At 38.3% G+C, this 20,077-nt stretch overlaps 1 protein-coding gene across 1 annotated transcript in view; it reads left to right on the forward strand.

The window, feature by feature from the left end:
* Positions 1 to 20,077, forward strand: part of b4galt2 (UDP-Gal:betaGlcNAc beta 1,4- galactosyltransferase, polypeptide 2) — a 250,168-nt gene that overhangs the window by 109,333 nt on the left and 120,758 nt on the right. The window contains exons 3-4 of the mRNA XM_023286532.3: positions 5,015 to 5,133; positions 6,987 to 7,103. Coding sequence (XP_023142300.2) covers positions 5,015 to 5,133; positions 6,987 to 7,103 — 236 coding nt within the window. The remainder of the gene's footprint in view (positions 1 to 5,014; positions 5,134 to 6,986; positions 7,104 to 20,077) is intronic.

The following is a 20,077-nucleotide window of genomic DNA, read 5'->3' on the forward strand; positions in this document are numbered from 1 at the left end:
TTTAATCAGAGTGACAATGGATGGGACTCTCTGTGCAGCTGATTAGTTTAGGTCTATAAATCTGTGAGTCAGAAACCAGAATATTAACCAAACATGAACTTTATTTAGAAAAAAAAGCATGAATTTGGTAGCTTTGTTGTGTTAGATTCAAGTAAAAGTTCATGCTTTTGGAAAGCATGCTTATGTCTAGCCAAAAAATTCAAAAATGTAAAGGGCTCTTGTGTCTCTGTATTGAATTCAAAGCTGGAATCTGGAGGCTGTTATCTTATTTGGTCACAGAGACTAGAGGCAGGGGGAACAGCTACAGCTTTGGTGGTTTTACAAGATGTTATGTGCTTTAACGATCTTGACAAGCAGCTTATCCATCCACTGTGCACCTCACTCTAGGAGGTCACTGCACCCTGCTGCTTTTGACTAGGAAGAACTAACAGCAGATATAGCAACTCCCTGTAAAATCGACCGTTAGTTGTTCAGGGAGTTACTAAATAAGCTAAACAAACTTCAAAGTGTAGTTTTGCGAGCTTTAGAGGTGCAGTTACCACAGCATGCCATCTTTTTCTGTCAGGTCCTGTCCTTTATGCTCAGCTAGCTGCCCACCTCCCTGCCTCCCGCAGACTGTACATAAAAATATGGATGCAGCCATCATGAAACCACCCAATGGTCCGTGGACGGCCATTCTGATGCCTCGAGTTTGGAATTTGGGTGACACCATCTTGTTCATTTGAAACAAGATGTAACAGGGGAGAACTGGATCTGAATGAGAATGGATAACACCAATACTGTAGAACATGTCAATCACATAGTAGCCCTTCCTTAAACCATGCCCTGCTGTATCGTGTGTTTTACTTTAAATAATAATACACTAAAAGAATATCGTGCTGTATTGAAAGAGACTTAACAATTAACACCATAAATTCATGAAGAAAATATTTATTGAAATAACAAATCAAGGGAGAATTTGGATTGTTTTCTCAGAAACCTATATTTAGTCTGACTCAGTTTGCAATTAGAGAAGAGGCCCCCTGCTGGTCATTAGAAAGAATGCATGCAGATTTAAGACACTTTTACATTGGTCTTAAAGTCTTGGCAAGAAAATTCTTGAAAGAAAGAAAATGAGCTTTTCCACACTTAGTAGTTCCTTTTAATTTTTTTGTTTAAAATAGTAACACGAAAGCACTCAGAGAGTGCAGTACTAAGCCAAGACTACTCGGGTGTTGTATGATTTCTGATGGATAAGTCCGCAGCAGTCTATTTGTAGCAGGATGGCAATCATGATCATCAGCAGGCAGCTGATGTAGTGTTCACTTGATGTCATAGTTGCAGTGATACAGAAATTTTTAACAAATCCGTGAATCCAGACTATTAGCTGCATCACTGCCAAAATCTAATCACTTGGTCCTTGTGTCATTTCTGACCTTACCTGAAAATTTCACTCAAACCCGTTTGTCCACTATTGAGTGATGTTGCAACCAGACAGACAGACAGACAAACGTATGCCGATCGTCACATAACTCCACCGTTCCTTAGCAGAGTAATAAGAATATTTGAATGAGCTTTTACAAAAATTCAAAGCTTTTTAAATGAATGTTTGGAAATGTAAAGATTTAGCATTCCAATTGGGCCACTGTTAAAATTTATTTACAATCATTTTAATTCATTCTCAGGCTGCTTGTTAAATTTGCACTGCAGTCATGTTACTGTAGAATTTTTATTTTATTTTTTTTGACAAATAATTCCCTGCAAGTCTAGTTTTTAATCCTCAAGAGGAACTATTATAACCCTAATTATATTGCTTTGGGCTTCCAGAAAACCTAATATATACTATGCTGCTGCTAAGAGAACACACTTACATTAAAGCTACAGAGCCTTGTGTGCTGCAGAGACACAGTTCACTGAAAACACACAATGCTCTCATTGCCTTGCGCTGGATTTAAGACTTGCCCTAAATAAAGCATAATATAGGTCTCTGAAGTGGGTTATTTGCTTAAATTTAAGAGAGATGGTGAGCAGACTGAGATGGAAATTTAAATTTAAAATCTGCTTTGCATGAGATGCTGCCACACTGTTAAACTGATGATAATTTTTATGTTAAAAAAAATACATAAATAGTGATCTTAAAATAGCATCTTTTTGTGCTAGAAGTTGTTTTCTGTTGTTCTCTGTGTATTTTTTATTTGATTTTTTTTTTGCCATCCGTGCTAAGTAACAAAATCACTGAGACGAGATGAAAACACCATGTCCCACTTACTGTCTCATTAGTGCACGAGAGGAAGGAGCAAAAAGAGACACGATAGTAGCGAAGATGGAGGGTGACGGGCTGAAGTGAGAGGGCTGCTGGGAGTACTTGCTCTTGTGGTGTGATAAACAGGTGTGTTATGAACATGTAACCTTGTTGCCGTCGATCACACTCTTCACCTCATCGCTGCTGATTGGAGGAGACCTGTCAAAGCGAAGCTCACAGGCCAATACAAAATGAATTACCGTCTCATTGACTTGTATGCGTCTCACCTCTCCTCCACCTCTGCCGTGCAGTGCAGTGAATGCTGTGTATCATGCAGCAAATGACATGCAGTGGCAGCCAAACACATGGCAGCACAGCAGACTGAAACTCTACTTCTGTGTAATATCTGTAATGTAGGCACAGAATCATTGCAGGAGGGCAGAGTGTCAAACATGTGGCCGGGGGGCAAAAACCGGCCCACCAGAGGGTGCAGTCTGTCCCGTGGGATGACTTTGAAAAGTGTAAAAATGACAGAGAAGACATCAACTGCAAATTGTAAAACTGTAAAATTTAAAAATAATTTCTAGATCTTGACAAATTGTTTTGATGATAAAGTAAACTGCTATTTTGTTCAGTTCCAGATAACTAAGACTAAATGTTTTGTGCCTTTTGTAGCCACCCTGATCTGTAAGATATAATGTGTAAATGACAAACTGAGGCATAATATTGTTGAAATAACTCTTTATTTCTTTTTAGAAATTTCAGGTTGTTCGTAATGTTTTGTACAAAGATAGTTCATTAAATCTGAACATTTTCAGAATGTACTTTTTTGCACTAAAACAAAGAGAAAAATGTTGAGTTGTCATTATTTCTCCGCCACGGAACACGGCAGAGTTATGTGATAATCGGTGTTGGTTTGTCTGTCTGTTAGCAGCATTACTCAAAAACGGACTAACGGATTTGGATGAAATTTTCAGGGAAGGTCAGAAATGACACAAGGACCAAGTGATTAGATTTTGGCAGTGATGCGGTTTATAGTCTGGATCTACAGATTTGTTAAAGATTTTTGTACCATTGCAAGATAGCACATAAGGTGGGCTCTTTCTTGCTGCCTTCAAGTGTAGCCAGTGTTAGAACAGCTACAGACACCTCTGATGCAAGGACGGTTGTAGGTAGCCTTGCAAGGTATATGGAAGACAAACATTATGCTGGCACATCAAAAATAAAACAAATTGTGCTTGACAGTCGGAAGCTGTTTATTCACATTTATTTTTTAACAAACAGCACATTTCCAAAAGCAGGAAAAAGGAAACAAAAATTCCAAGAGAAAAAAAAAACAAGTTACAAGGAAGCTTTCACAGCTTGTATTCAACAGTTAGAAGTGCTTCGTGGCTCCTCTTTAACCTCCAGGGCAAGTACTTTTAAGTACAGTTTTGTCTGTAGCTACTGGGCTAAATAAAATGGACAGAAAAAATAAATGGTGTGTTGTTCATGTCCACTTCTCCACACAAAAGGTCTGCATGTGGTCAGGTAGGGAGCTTGTGCTTCATAAGTTGGGGGTCACTAGACCATTTCATGTTTTCCATGAAAACTTACACTTTTATGCATGTGCTAACACAAGGGTTTTCTTTGTGTGTGTGTGTGTGTGTGTGTGTGTGTGTGTGTGTACGTGCGTACGTGTGTGTGTGTCCATATTCATTATACACATTAGACACATTAGTCACTGCTGTATATGGGTTTAACTCATAAACACCTCATGCTGATTGTGATAAACATGTCGCCCACTGCAAGAATGTGGCTCATTTATTTATTTTTGATGGTTTGTAGAAACAGTGGAGCTTTATGGCACAGAGGAATACACTGCATTAAGCCTTGGATACACAGACAAGGCTTATTAGTGGGATGAATTCATTGCAAATCCTTTTTAAATTTCTAGAACTTTTGCTATGACTAGCTGTGTAGTTGTGTCCACTTAAAATGACACAGTTACATGCAATAGTATGACAAATATTGCACAGTGGCTTCTTTATAGGCATAGATAGAATAAGCATTCTAATCCGAACACACCTCGGCAAACACAGTTTCTGGACTTATTCAACCTTGAATGATAAAAACATCTTGTAATATTTTATTTTTCTTTATCAAATGATGCTCTATGAATCAGCTAATGAGCTGTTGGTGTGACACTGAAGAAACACAGATTAATGAGTGAAATGTTGCTGTAGAGTGAGTGGTTGTTAAAATGAGGGTTGCAGTTGCAGGGCTTTGGTGGCAGCCCAAACGGCACAGCTCACTTGTGTATTTTAATGATGCTGGTTCTCAGAACGAGGGCCTGTATTTATCATCTAGGCCGGAGATTTCAAACAAACCCTTCCTTCACATTAGTCTGAACAATCTCATGCACACACATGCATAGATAGTATTTGATTCGTCCGTACACGGAGGAATGATGGATAGATTTGTAGAGATATAACATATGGTGTGGCTTTATCACTGAGCTGCAGCATAATTACCTTCTACGTTGTGTTTATATCAACTGGCTTCAAAGACTTTGTTTATTTTTTAGGAATATATATCTTCCAAAGCCTATGCATTTTATTAAATGCTGCATTATGCACAGCGTATCCCTTGAAACGATTATTTCTGCACACTTTGCTTTGATACACGTACAGTGTTGCTTTGAAGCTAAAAGCTCTCTCTCTATGTCTGTCCTCCATCTCTTCTTTCTTTCTCCTCTGTTATCCTCTTCATCTCACTAACTCTTTCCTCTTTCCTTTTTTTTTTGTTCCTCAGTGGGGCGTTTGTTGATCGAGTTCAGTTCCCAGATGACGATGGAACGAGTGCAGAAAGAGAACCCCAACGTGACGGAGGGAGGCCGATACATGCCTCCTGACTGTCGGCCCAGATGGAAGGTCTGTGTCTCTGTTTGTATTTCATTTATTCTGAAAATACCGCATTTCACACAGCCAGCATTTTTCTACAGAAGCCTGTTTCTGCAATAAAAATGATGAAAGAGTGATGCATGATAAAAAGCCCACTAATGCAAAACGGAGTCAAAATGCTGACATATTTGTCAAAGATTGTGAAACTATATGTCAGTTTTATGTAATGTTTAAGGAAAATTATGAAAAAATAATAGATTATGGCATACTGAGCACTAGAACATTCCAGCATCGGAGCAGATTCTGCCCTCAAGGACATATCCTTCATGAACAATAAATCAGAAAATCATTAAAGACTCCTGTTTCAATTCCAGTGCAATATCCAATACATGTACAATATTTTAATCTCATGTGCAACACTTTGATACCTACACTAGGTATACCTCATGAAGCTCATCCAGAGAATGCCAAGACTGCAAAGCAGTAATCAAAGCAAAGGGTGGCTATTTTGAAGAATGTGAAATATAAACATGTTTTGACTTAATTCACACTTTTGTGTTTACTATATAATTCCATATGTGTTCATTCACAGTTCTGATGCCTTCAGTGAGAATCTACAATGTAAATAGTTATGAAAATAAAAGAAAAAACATGAAATGAGAAGGTGTGTCCAAACTTTTGACTGGTAGTGTATGTGCAATATTGTAATATAAATTGTATTCTAATTTATTTCTCTGTTTTGGGCAAATTTATGTCTTTTTTACACAGTACTTTATTCACACTGTACTTTTATACACAATACTTTATTTACACTGTGCTTTTTTACACAGCACTTTTTATACTTCTCTTCTCACACATAGTACTTTTATTTTAGAATTTCTCAGTTTTAGATTTCTATATTTATTCTCTTACTGTCTTGTCGTTGCTGAGTACCGTAATTCCATTCAGCATGTCAAATTCCTTGTGTGTGTGAGCTCACTTTGCAAAAAAGGCTTTTCTGATTTAGATTCTGAAAATTATGAGGTGAGTCATCCATTTAAAATAGAAAGTTATTAAATAGCAAATTAATATTAAAAGATATTAAGTCAAAATGTACAACCTGAGATAGTTTCTTTTCTTAAGTCAGAATCCTTTGGCTTGCTAAGTAATTTTTTTTTACAATTTTAGACCACATTTAACTTTTCCTTTTTAGATTTATCTGGCAGAAATGTGATTCTCTCAATACTGGAATAACTTGTAAGAGAGCAGACCTAACAGAACAGTGGTTTGTAAGGCAGTTTTCACTTCAAATACTGTATTCTGCAACGTGTTTAGTAGCTGCCGAAACACTTCATCTTTCTAAGTGTTAGAATTTCTCCTCCACACGGCACTTCTCTGAGTTCAGGGTTCTTCCATCAGCAGCGCAGGTTGCACCCATCACAATGTGCTCACATACCAAGGTCAGCCTGCTGTCAGTCTTCATCTGAGCACAATATTACCATAAACTCAGGGTAGACTACAGTTCAATGACTCTCTCAGGTGCAGACATACACGACGATACACATCTGTCTGAAATATGTGATGCAATCGAGCAAGCTGTTTTCTTGAGCTGCTTCGTTCATTATGAATGAGAAGCAGCTTTATGTAAACTGTGACATTAACCAGGGGGATTTCTGTGCAACTAAGTTGACTGCAGGATGAGATAAAGCTCATTTAACAGCTTCAGTTTGCGCACCTCTACTGGTTAAACATATGTCTTGTGTTTGTTATGTTTAGTTGCACTGATTAAATTAAATTGTTCTCCAGCTGACTGGGCTGCAATAAGATCAGTAAATTGTGTCGACAGCAGATATTGCTGTTGAATACAAATGGGGTAATAATCTAAAACTGTCTCCGTGGTTTAGGTGGCCGTCATCATCCCGTTCCGTCACCGGGAAAATCACCTGAAGTACTGGCTGCACTACCTCCACCCGATCCTCAGACGGCAGAAGATTGACTACGGCATCTACATCATCAACCAGGTAGGCTGGCCGAGAGCCTGAATGCAGCACAGTTAGAGCTGGATCTGACCTGCAAATACAGAATATTTTCTGTATTTATTTAATAATTACTAGGAAATTGAACACAGATCCTGTCATTGCTAGTATCTACGCTTTTGTCACTAATCATTGAATTTTATTATAATGTTTGTGGGCGTTTTTGAGGCAAATACTAAGAAGAGTGTGAAAGAATCTGGCCAAAATGGTTTGTTTACGTCATCGATACCAGCTGGTTCAAGCACAAGTTACTTGAAACAAGATCATCTTGTTCAAGCTTTGTTGTTTATAGTTTTTACACAAAGTCTGGATGACACAACAGTTCTCAGCAAAGGAAAAGCAGACAAACAATGTAGTCTCACTTTTTGTCAGCAGACATTGGAGTGTCTGGGGTAACTGATTAATCTTACCTGCTAACAGTCATGTAAGGGCTTCAGATCACTCTTTTTTTTTGCTTGATGAATGATTTTAACAGTTAATTAATCATCTAAGTTGTTTGCACTTCTCAGTGAATTGACTAATCAGTTAACCCTCTGAACCCCAAGCAGTTTCTAGGCATTTTTGCTCACTGTCAGCTCATTTTAAATATCTTGCTATTTACATTTTAATTTGTTTCCATACTTGTCTCCTCTTTGCTCTGTGTACACACAGCCTGCAGTTCAACCCAGCTCAGCAAAAGCAAAAAATAAAAATCCCTAACTTTTTGTCACATGACTGTTAGTCACAGATGAGTCAGTAATGGCTCATCATATGCATCGAGAAGCACAGAATTTTTAAGTGAGAAATGGTGATTTTAATGAAAAAAATGTTTACTCTGCCAAGGAACACAGCGGAGTTATGTGAAGATCGGCTTTGTTTGTCTGTTTGTCTTTACTGTTCACAACATCATGCAAAAATGGAATAACGGATTTGGAGGAAATTTTCACTGAAGGTCAGAAATGACACAAGGACCACCTCATTAGATTTTGGCAGTGATGTGGCTTATAGTCTGGATCCATGGATTTGTTAAAGATTTCTGTATCATCCCGAGATAGCGACAAGGCGTCACTGTAACTATGACGACAAATGAACACTACATCAGGTACCTGCTGACGATCACATGATTGTGATGGGGCTACAAATTGACCACTGCGGACTCATCGGGACTTATCCATTAGAAATGATACAAGGAGCAATTGATTAAATTGTGGGGGTGTTTCCGAGTCTCATCAATTCCCGTCACCCGCTACATATTTAGGTTACGTGATTCGGTATCCGTACATAACGTACACATGGATAACACACGCCTGTGCTCAGCGCAAGGTCATTTTCTTTGTGGGTACATCTATGTTAAATGGCAACATTCTATGGTGCCATGATTTCTGCCACAAATTTTTTCAAGATTTCATCCATCAGAAATGATACAGCGACTGAGCAGCCTTAGCGGAGTGCTGCACTCTCTAAGTGCTATTCTAGTTATTTTAGATTTGGGTGTTTTGGCTGATAAAGCCCATCATCATATACAATTAGTTTTAGAATATGAGAAATGGTTTCTGGTTTTACAGTTTCTGGCTATGATAAATCTCATGCCTTTTAAAAGTTGCCAGCAGATTTTGCGGTTCAGAGGGTTAATGGATGAATTATTGCATCACCTCCATCAAATGTCAGAATCGTGGAGTTGAGAAAATCGTCAGTCAAATCATCATCTGCCTTCTTGAGCTCCAGTACTAGCTGGGTTATAAAGTAGGTCATGCGTATAATTGTTGTTTTATGATAAACAGCGTTACAGGTCAAGTAACAAGCTGCAGGAAATATCCTCTTCTAATTACATTATGACAAGAACTAGTCATGAACTAAATCTGTCAGCTCATGTTAACTTTTAAGTGTTGTGAAAGGATAATTATGTAGAACACTGCAGCTATTGTCAGGTATTTTAATTCTTTAATATAGTGGAAAAACTCTATTACTGCAGGCTGGAATTGAGAGAAAGTCATTTTCTATGCCCTCCCCCATGTCCTCTCTCTGACTTCTTCAGTGACTTCCTCTTCAAACCCAAATCAAAACCCATCGAAAAAAAGTAACTTATTTACTTTCACTGCACTCAGTTCAGCTGAAGGATTTAAAAATAATGTTGTGAGAATGCGTGTGTGTGTGTGTGTGTTTTCCACACTGGGTTGAGCAAGTGCTTGTCTTCTTCTGCATTATTAGTAATGAGCTCTTCTCTCTGCCCTTTCGCTCCCCCGTGTGCCTTGCGCAACGCCTTAATAACTCCCCCAGTGGAACAGACCTTTGGTTCCGCCTGCCCTGCTGCGCTCCTCTCTTGATGTGGTTATGTTCCAGTGTGTTAGTCTCCTGCTCCTCCTTTTGCACTTAGACACGCACACACACACACACACACCTACACACACACACACACACGCACACACACACACACACACACACACACACACACACACACACACACACACACACACATATTGTGTCAGGGCTTCTCTAAGTCTTTTCTATTTCAAATGTAAAACTGTTAGTGAGGGTGAGAACTGTTACTCTCGGGCAATATTTGGAGCATTTTTTAACCTAACTCTTACTTCCAACTCATCTTTCCTTAAAATTTACATCTCTACAAAAGTAAAACACTGTAGATATTTCACTTCATCCTGGGGTGGTGTAGCTCGCACAGAGGTCTTCTACATGTTGTGTACTTTAAACCTGACATCTGCCTTATGATTTTACGCTCCACCCCTTTTTATTGTCTACTTGTCTTCCCACAATTTGAACTGTTGAGGTTCTGAAAAAATAAAAATGCCACAAACACTAATTGTAATATTGATAACAGTGGTACACTTTATGTAGCACCTACATTGTCATCTAAAAGTTTGGGGTCACTTAGAAATGTCCTTATTTTTGAAAGAAAAGCATTCTTTTTTAATGAAGATAACATTAAATTAAACAGAAATACAGTCTAGACATTGTTAATGTGGTAAATGACTATTCTAGCTGGAAACAGCTGATTTTTAATGGAATATCTACATAGAGGTACAGAGGAACATTTCCAGCAACCATCACTCCTGTGTTCTAATGCTACATTGTGTTAGCTAATGGTGTTGAAAGGCTAATTGATGATTAGAAAACAATAGTGCTATTATGTTAGCACGTGAATAAATGTATGAGTTTTCATGGAAAACATGAAATTGTCTGGGTGACCCCAAACTTTTTAACAGTAGTGTATATAAAAGGAAATTACATAAGCAAATTACCACCTCATACTTGTATACTTCCAACAGCCGGTCAAGGTGCAGCTTACCTTCATTTCACCATCTGTTTCTGAGTTTTCATGTTTGATAATGAGCAGAGACATGTTTCTGCAGTGCATTAAGATCTCAGAGTGCAGTTGACCTTTGACGTTTCAGGTAGAAAATGTCAACGTTTCGTCATTTTGTTCTTCTGGATATGTGTGGGGAAATGTTGTTATAAATAGCACATGACTTTTGCCTTTGACCACCAAATATTCAGTTCATCCCTCAAGGCATTCAAGAAGCATTATGTTCCTAGGAATGGAAGAGACAGACGGATGGACAACCTGAACATACGATGTCTCTGATGCATCGAGGCTGTTGCAAACAACACACATAAATCTTTTTAGAATAGGTTTTTTCAAAAATCTTGATTTTGAGATCTGATTCAAAAGATATTACTCCTTCTGATATGAAAACCCATTCTTGACTGTAGAAGTTAATTATAACCTAAAACAAAAGGAAAGGAAATTCTCCACTTGAGGTCCTCTGTCTACTGGGAGATCAGGTTTAGTTAAAGAACACCTGCATTGGAGCAAAAAGGGATTTAGTGCCTTGCTCAAGGACAGTTTTGCAGCGTAGTTTATCCCTCAGTCCTCCAGTCTGTTCATTAAACTATCAGTGAGTCCCTCACTGTTGATCCTCTATAGTTCTGCCAACAGAACTAATATGTAATATTACAAGGGAAACCATTTTTACATCGGGTGAAATTCAGCTCCACTTCAAACAGACACCGATTCACTGCCTCACTGCAATTACCTGTAAAACTATCAATATTTCCCTCTGCCCTGTGACTTACAGGTTCAGAGTGTGCTTTGTTTGAAGTGGAAATTATTTCATGTATTTTTTAAAATATATTTGAACCTGCTGAGCTGCTACACACACTTTAGTGGAACCAGCTGGTACAGTGGGGTTAATTTCTGCCTCCAGTTTTTGAATTAGTTGTAAACTCACCCAGAGACCAGCAGTGAGTTGAACACCACAGCTGTTGGTATCTGCTTGACCTCCACATGACAGAGCTGAGTCCATCTGGAAAACTGTTGCAGACTGTTTCCAAAACGACTGACTCATCAAGGAACTTCTGCTGAAGGGTAAAAAAGAAATTGGAGCTTCTCATTCGAATTGCTTTAACTGAAATCTTACTTTTGTATTAACTTGTCAGAAAGGAGATCTTGAGGTGATGCTCTATTTATTCAACAGCTCATTTAAAGATTCAAAGATGATAAAATGTATTTTAATAGTATTCTTTTTGCTGTAAGGCAAGGAAAGTTTATTTATGTAGCACAATTCATACACAAGGTGCTTTACAGTGGTAAAGAAATACATTCAGAAAATTAATTATAAAGATGATTTAAAAGTAGACATTAAGACATTAAAATCCTACAAATAAAACATAAAAGTAGACATTTAGATCATAAGAGTGCATTACAAGTCAAGAAAACAGATTGAGCATCTAAGAGAAAGCTGCAGTGAACAATCTGGTTTTCAGGCCTGATTTAAAAGAGCAGACAGTTTGAGCAGACATCAGATGTTCAGCAAGTTTGTTCCACAGATGAGGAGCATAATAACTGAATGCTGCTTCACTAGTCTTGATTCTGGTTCTGTGAACACACAGTAAACCTGTCCCTGATGACCTCAGCGATCTGGATGCTTTTTATGGAGCTAATAAGTCCAGGATGTATTTTGGTCCAAGACCATTCCATGCTCTGTAGACCAGGAGTCAGATTTTGAACTCTATCCTTTGACTAACAGGAAGCCAGTGTAGTGATTTGAGGACCAGTGTAATATGATGTAAAACTTTTTTCTGGTGTTAGCTTGGACTCTGGCAGCAGCGTTCTGGATCAGCTGCAGCTGCTTGATCGATTTCTTAAGACCTGTAAAGACACCATTACAGTAATCTAACCGACTCAAAATAAATGCAAGTTTCTCTGTGTCTTCTCTAGACAGGAAACCCTTGATTCTAGCAAAGTTGTTCAAGTGGTAATAGGCAGATTTAGTAACAGCTTTCAAGGGGTTGTTAAAATTCAAGTCTGGGTCAATAATGACACCAATGTTTCTGGCTTGATGTGTAGCTTTTAGCGACTTGGGGTTAAGGTGAACACTGATCTTTGACCTTTCATTTTTGGGGCCAAATACAATCACTTCAGTCTTGTCTGCATTGAGCTGGAGAAAACTTTGACCCATCCACTCACTGATGGACTTACTGAGAGCAAGTAAAGGATTCCCACTTTCAGTCCTGCTGTTGAATCTACAGAGCCAGGTATCATCTTCAAAATAAACTCTGGCCAAATGCTGCCCTTTAACTTAATCTGAAAACAACACTTTAGGAGTCAGGATTTAAAATTTGTCTGAAATAGTGCAGTGGTGTTACTACACAGTCAATAATTGGACTGACAGATGATCAATTTCATTTTTAAAAGCTTAGTTGACATAAACTCTGGCTCAGAAAACTCCCATTCTTTACTAACTCTTCCCTGAAAAACAACACTTGATCCATCTATATTTATACCTATTCCTTGTTACCTTGTAGACTTATCCATGTGAGGTTTTTTTTGTTTGTTTGTTTTTTTTTTTTACATGCACACTACGTGCAAACACATCATAATAAAAACAAGCAGTCATCACCATGGCTGAACATTTTCACTTTGACTGCAGTTTACCAATGACTGTCTCAGAAACACAGATTCAGACTTAAGGGTGTCTGTCCTTGTTCTTATTCAGAATCAGTTTCTAGTTTGAACAGGAATTAGTCAAATAATTCCGTACATTATATAAGATTACATGTGCTTAACCTTAACCTTCTGAGCTCCAAAACCCACAGGTTTGAAAGGTAGATTATGTTTAAAAACCTGCCAAAATGACACTATTGAGCAGAAATCTGTAAAAACAGGAAGAATTGTAAGATGTTCAACTTTCCAACGGTCTTTAAGTCACTCATCTCTGCCATACTATCAGGAAAATTTACCACATTGAAGCTTTAAATGGTAATGTTTCCTCAAAATCGCTCTCAGAGAGAAGACAAATGTGGGGAATGTACATAGTGAAATATCTGTAACATTACGTTGTTTTAAGGCATGAAGGAATCGTTTTAATTGAGAAAACTTTAAAGCATGTGGTTTTAACCAAGAGAGTAAGAAGAATGAAGAGACATTCCAAAAAAAAAATCCCTTGTTCATTCATTGTTGATACGTTTTCTCAAACCTGTCTGGATTGCCTTTAAAGAGCGTGGACAGATGAATACTGTGATTCTCAGACAAGCTGACAGAAAGTCCTAAGAACAAACAGTGAAGCAGGTATACACGCAAACAGGAAGGACAAGCAGGCAGATTGAGAGGAACCAATTCAAGGCGACAGAAGTGGGATTTTTGACGACAAGAAGTCCTAATGCATCCCGACGCGATGGGCGATTAAACCTTAACACCCGGTGCCGTTTTGCTAGAAGACGGCGGAGAGCACTTTTCTATCGTGCTCACTCGAGTGGTAAATAAGTGAAAGTCTGGAACCTTTTACCACAGAGTCGCTGGAGGGAGATGGAGGTGGAAGTGTGATCGTTCTCCCCCTCCAGTCTCATCCTGCCTGAAAGATAATGGCTGTCATGTCCTTAGAGTCAAAACAGGCATTTTGTGAAAAGACGGGCCCCTTGGAAATCTAAAAAAAAGAAAAAAAAAATCGGACGCACACACAGGAATGTGGGTCCTTCACACACATGCTGTAGCTTGGTGGCCCTCCATAGTATAGACAGGCCAACAGGGCAATGTTGAAGGAAAGTTGTAAAGATAACAGCTAGTTTATATGAACTGATGTGTAGGAGTCAGAGATACAGCTACACCCATACACTCAGAAAATAATGTTTGGGCTCAACAACAACAACAACAAAATGAACACGACAGTTGAGTTCTAATAACTTCTGATGAAACTATAACCATTGTTTAACCAACAAACACTCAGTCAGTGGAATTAACTTTTAATCTTCAAAGTTATTTTGAATTATTGATAAGCATAAACACGATGGCTCAAGAAAATTAAATAGTTTCAACTAGTTACTTCAAAGGAGTTGTTGTGTGTTCTGTATTTATTTACCATCATTATGAATGCGTTTTTAAGTTGACAAACTGTTGATTTGCTGCAATATGATTTTTTTTCAGTATCTTGTGACTTTTTCAAGTTCTTCATCAATTAGTCAATTAATTCAACAACAAATTTGCTCACAAATATCTCTTTTAAAACTTTTTACTCTCATCATGCTTTTCAAAATAGGATATTTAAAGCTTGACAGCTAAAACAATACACATTTAAATTGACCCCACAAATTATACATAAACATGAAAAGCCCTCTGTTGCAGATTTGTCAAATGAAACTCACTCTTATCCACTAGTTTGTTAAAGTGAAGGTAAGATGGCCAAACTTCATTGCTAATATGTCTGGATTGATTAGCTAGATGCAGTAGTATAACATATTCCATCAACTGTATCAGCAGGTGTAGAATAAACTCTCCATGAGTCCACTGTTGGTCACATCACATTTAGAAATAATTAGGTAGGGGGTGGCCCGTGAAATCTTGAACTTAAGTTGATATAAATGTAGTTATCAAGTCAGTTTAATTTTGTTACAACCACTTCATTTTGGTTTTAAATGATTCACACAGATATTGGAGTTTAAATTACACTTAAATAATAAATTACATTATTATGAATCAAATCCATCACAATAATGTTTTAACCTCAAATTTGTATCTAAATCAGTAATTAAATTTTTTTCATCTTCCATTTATGAATTTAGATAATTGATTTTATTAGGTCTCTTGAACTGCTTTTTAGAGTGTACCCAATCAGAGATGCTCAGAAATCTGAAAATCTCTGTTGTCCTCTAAAACCACAGTATCAACTGGGCTGTAATGTGAAATGTTTTTTGATTACTGTACAACCTTTTTATTTTGTTTGTTGTGGGCATTTCTATTTGCATCACAAGCGTGACTAAAATGTAATATACTATAAAGCATCAAGAGCAACTAAAGGAAGACACTTAGTACATACTGTGATAAATTTCAACTGCCCTCAAACCTTGACTCTGTCTTAAGCGTGCATCACAGTGCACAAATTTAAGCAACAACATTCCTCGCATTTGGAAGAATATTATAGATATATATTGTTAAATAGCTACTCAAAACCCATTATCATCCAATGCTGCTTTTTACATCCTTGAATCAAAAATCATTCAAAGTTCCAGAAAAGGCTCATAAGTCACGTGATTTTGGAGTATTTGCCACAGAAACATTTCAGAAACTTCTTTTAAACTTTAACTTTAGCTCTGGGCCTCCTCACTGTGGTAGCTTTATTAATATTAACTTATTAATATGGCTACAGGTCAAAAGTCATTTAGTGTAAAAACTTGTCATTACTTCGGGTTGAATAGTGTTTCTCTGCTCGCTGCACCATCCCGCTGCCCTCGTTCTGCCTCAGCCGGACATTTTTAAGCAGCTATCATCTGGCTGTGAGTAGCCGCGCTGCTGCCGGTGAGCTACAGTGAGTAGGCGTTGCAGAGGAATCATGCGGAAAGTGATATAGCAACCTTGCTGTTCTGCCCTGCTGCGCTGTGTCCTCTCTGCCTGCCGAGGACCGGGGCCAATGTTTGTTTGTTGGCCATCGGCTCTTGGTGTAAATTGGACAAAAGCCCAGAGAGGGGGACAGAACAAAAAGAAACACAGGTGAGAAAGAGAGTTGGAGGGAAGGAGCTGAGCGACAGAAGTGATGAAGGAGGAAGAGCCATCTGCTGCTTGGATTTTTTATCTGAGCTTAAGGTCAGTCCAAAGCTGGATGTCATTATTGATTTATAACGTATAATGCTCTACAGGAGAAGGCTGCGAGGCAAAAGTCGCATAAAGTTCTGTCTTTTCTTGTTTCTCTCCTCATATTTGTAATGTTGGAAGAAAACCACAGATGCTCTACATTGTGCCAACCCAATGTAAACATAATTTAAGTGGAGACCCTACAGTAAAGAGCTTACTAAAATACAAAAATATTATCAGCAACCTACTTAAAAGCACTTGTTGTACAGATGAATGTTCCTTGTGATTATATGACATTCATAGATTAATGCTGATGCAACAGCAAGCAATGTTTTGAAGTTCTTCTCTGGTCATTAGTTAAACCCCTAAAGAACCATCGCGATGTCTCAAAATAACATATACCAGTCAGCCACAACATTATGACCACTGAAAGGGGAGGTGAATAGCATCAATCAGTGCAGATCTCTGTAGTCTTGCCTCTATCTCCAACCCCTCTGTTTCTCACTGCAGCACAAGCACACCAGCTCACCTTACTCTACTCGAACACTGAAGTACTCTTGGTCCCACAACAGCAGGTTTAATATTGGAGTAATTGAACCATACTTCTCAAATTGGAAACAGATTCTGAAAACAATAATGGTAATGAGGGTCCTGAAACCCCAAACGTCTGACAATGTTTTTTAAACTGTCATCAGCCATAATGTTGCTTGCTTATGTACTCATGATGTATCTTCCAACATGTGAAAGACACCATATGGATATGTTAACAAGGTTAAAAAAAAAGCTAGATTTTCACTGGAGGGGACTTTAATGTTGTATCTGGTTGATATCAAGATAGTTTCAACTACGTTTTGTATATATAGTTGGGTCTTTTAGTCCAGTGGTTCCCAGTCTTGGCATCAGCCCCCCTCTAAAGGCCACAAAATCAATCTGTTGGGTTGTGAAATGATTTATGACATGTAAGAGGAAAAGAAAAGTTCTAGAACAAAACTATGGGTCTTATTTTTTCATTTTACTTTTCTCTCTTCATTGTTTGTTGTGAAATAACAGACAAGGCTACTTTTTACTATTTCTAGCTCAAACATTTAAGAAGACAAAATGGTTTTGAAGACAGTGACTTAACCTGAAGGAACTAGATATAAGCTAATACGATTTATCATATGTTTAATTCTATGAAGAAGTCAACACACCTGTGAAGTAAATGTAAGTGAAGTAAAAAGCAAAAATATTCCCTTTCAGTTTTGTGAAGGAAAAATTAGTCTTTCAAGCTGTTAGCTGACGTCATCCCAAATTATCTTCCAAGGGGCAGACACTGTAGGAGGAAGATATGCCAGGACTCTACTCTGGTTAAGATTAGATAGTCTATTCTGACGTGACTAATCAAACAACTTGTCTCCATATTGGTCTGTATTCTAAATCTGACCCATCTTCCAAAGATCAGAGAGAATCCTCAGAACTGATGCTGGCATTGCTTGCATGTACTGCTGCTCTGTCGCTGTCACTTCTCCTGATATCAGTAAACCTTCCTGGTAACCTAAGCCATCTGAGTCTCCAGTGTGTCTCTCTGTCTGCCTCCTCATTCTGTCTCGACCTCGCTGAACTTCCACAACAGAATTTAATGGTCAATCGGTATGAAATGGATATAAAGCCACGTTAAAGTACCTTAAACTTGGACTCAAGTGCAATACAGTATATTATAGATAGAATATAGATACCTGGTGCTCACTGATGTGTTTTGTCCTTTCTAGAAGCTTCCACAACCCTCTCCAACAAGAGTTAATCAAGTCCTCGAAGCACCACAAAGCATGACACTAAATATTCACATTTTAAATCGCTTAAGTAAAACACACTGCTTAGGCTGTTCTGACAAACTCCAGTATTTTGGGGCGCTTTTAGAAAGTAGCCTTAATCTCCATTTTTTGTGGCATCTATACTCCGGCAGAAAATCAAAAGGACAAAAAGGAAGACAGGATAAAAATGTAGCGTACTGACATCCAGTTCCACCACACAGCACTATAAGCTCCTGCCGGGCGCCTCGCTTCACTAATCCACCAAGATATGACCTGCTACCCTCTTTCTCCTTCTGCCGCCCCTCCAATCTACCATCCACACACCACTTTCCAGCAACTCCTCTGCATCTGTCTGCAGTCTCCGATTGTGTTGTGGAGGAAGCAGGGTCTAGTGAGCCTTCACAGTTTGTTCTTCTCATTCATGCCTTCACTTCAGCTCCGAGTGGACGCCATAGGATCAGGAGGGATTAAGCTCTGTGTGTTTATGTCTGTATTTGTTTGGATTTTATGGTCAAGGTCACATAAAGGAGGAACAGGCAGTTCATTGGTTTAGCAACGAGGAGACAGGCAGCCAGTGTGTGTTCACAGAATATTGTTTGGTGTTTTGCATTTCACTGGTCGACCTTTATTTTGTGCTGTCATTTTATCATATTTCAGCAGAGCAGAACACAGTGTCCAGCTTACTGTAGCCTCACTTAGCCAGGCCAGTCTGCAGCACTTAATGCTGCTGAAGAGGAACAAAACTGGCTTCTTTGTTTTTTTTTTTTGTTTTTAACCAATCACAATCATCTTGGGCAGAACTAAGTCGAGGATATAGTGACTGTCTCTGCAAAATAGCGACGGGTTGAAAACTTTTTAAAAAACAATAAATAAATAAATAAAGGTGTTTCAGGTATGATTTGTTGCCATTATAAAAATGACAAAGGTACAGCAACATATTCAGCTGTATCATATTTTAAAGAACCTTTCTGAAATACTTCTGTTTTCTATGGTATGAGCAAAAAATGGGGTAATTTAGTTAATTTACAGTTACAGTGATTTTACAGTTTGCTTTAAATCATTTCCTTGGACATCAGATATTTGTAAAACAATAGCACCATTTCATCAAATAGTGACGCTGGTATTCCATACACCAGAATATTAATAAGTGTTATCAGCCCTCACAAATATGTTTTGCACTCAGTTGACAAACACCAGCTGGTGTGCAGAAGATCACTAAGAGAGCATCACACTGGCACACTGCACAAGATTAGTGGCTGTATGTGAATACAGTAACAAGGTGGAAGGAATGTGAGAGAAGATCCACATAGCCGCCCCACCAACAAAACATACTCAGTCAATGGAACTTATTCATGATTTTTTCATCTACTTAGAAGGGGTGCACCCCTGGAGGACATATTTAGACATAAAGCTCTTCAAGAAAAGCCTGTGCAGAACTGCATTTTTGTCGCTCTATCCCATGCATGGTTAATGCATTGTCTATCTTCAGCTACCAGAAATTGAAACTGTAACAAAAAAAAAGAAAAATAAATTGAGGGAGTTTGTGTGCAGTTGACCGTGGAATAGGATATTGATCTGATGAGCAACAACTCTGTTCCTTTTCCTCCTCCACCTTGCCCCCCTGTAACTTTATGTTCCGGTGTTTGCTGGAGCGCTGGTACTGTTTTGTAGAGGAACTGTACAGTAAAATAATGTTTGTTCTTATTCTCACTGCACTCTTAGACCCCATTAGGTCCCAGGTGCAAAGTGCTTGATGTGATTGCACCAGCCGTGGTGTGATGAATTATAGATTTAGCTGCAAACTTCTCCCCTCTCCGCTAACTTTTCAGAAAACTCGAACATAAAAGTAGCCAGTGTAGGATGTGTGCATGACTTTAGGTCTACAGATCCATTAACACCACCTACAGTGGACCATGGCGAGAAAGAAAGAAATTTAAATAAAATAGTGTGACTTTTTAATGCAAAAAGTGACTTTTTAAATTAAAGTTGTGCTGGTACTGTGTGGACTCAATTTCAATTCTGAATTTGTTCCCTGACAAATTTTGTAGTCATTCTGAACTTTCCCACTGGTTGTCATTTGATGTGAAGCAGTAGGACGGGTCATGAAGCCC

This window comes from Amphiprion ocellaris, chromosome 10 (assembly GCF_022539595.1).
Source record: "Amphiprion ocellaris isolate individual 3 ecotype Okinawa chromosome 10, ASM2253959v1, whole genome shotgun sequence".
Lineage (NCBI taxonomy): Eukaryota > Metazoa > Chordata > Actinopteri > Pomacentridae > Amphiprion > Amphiprion ocellaris.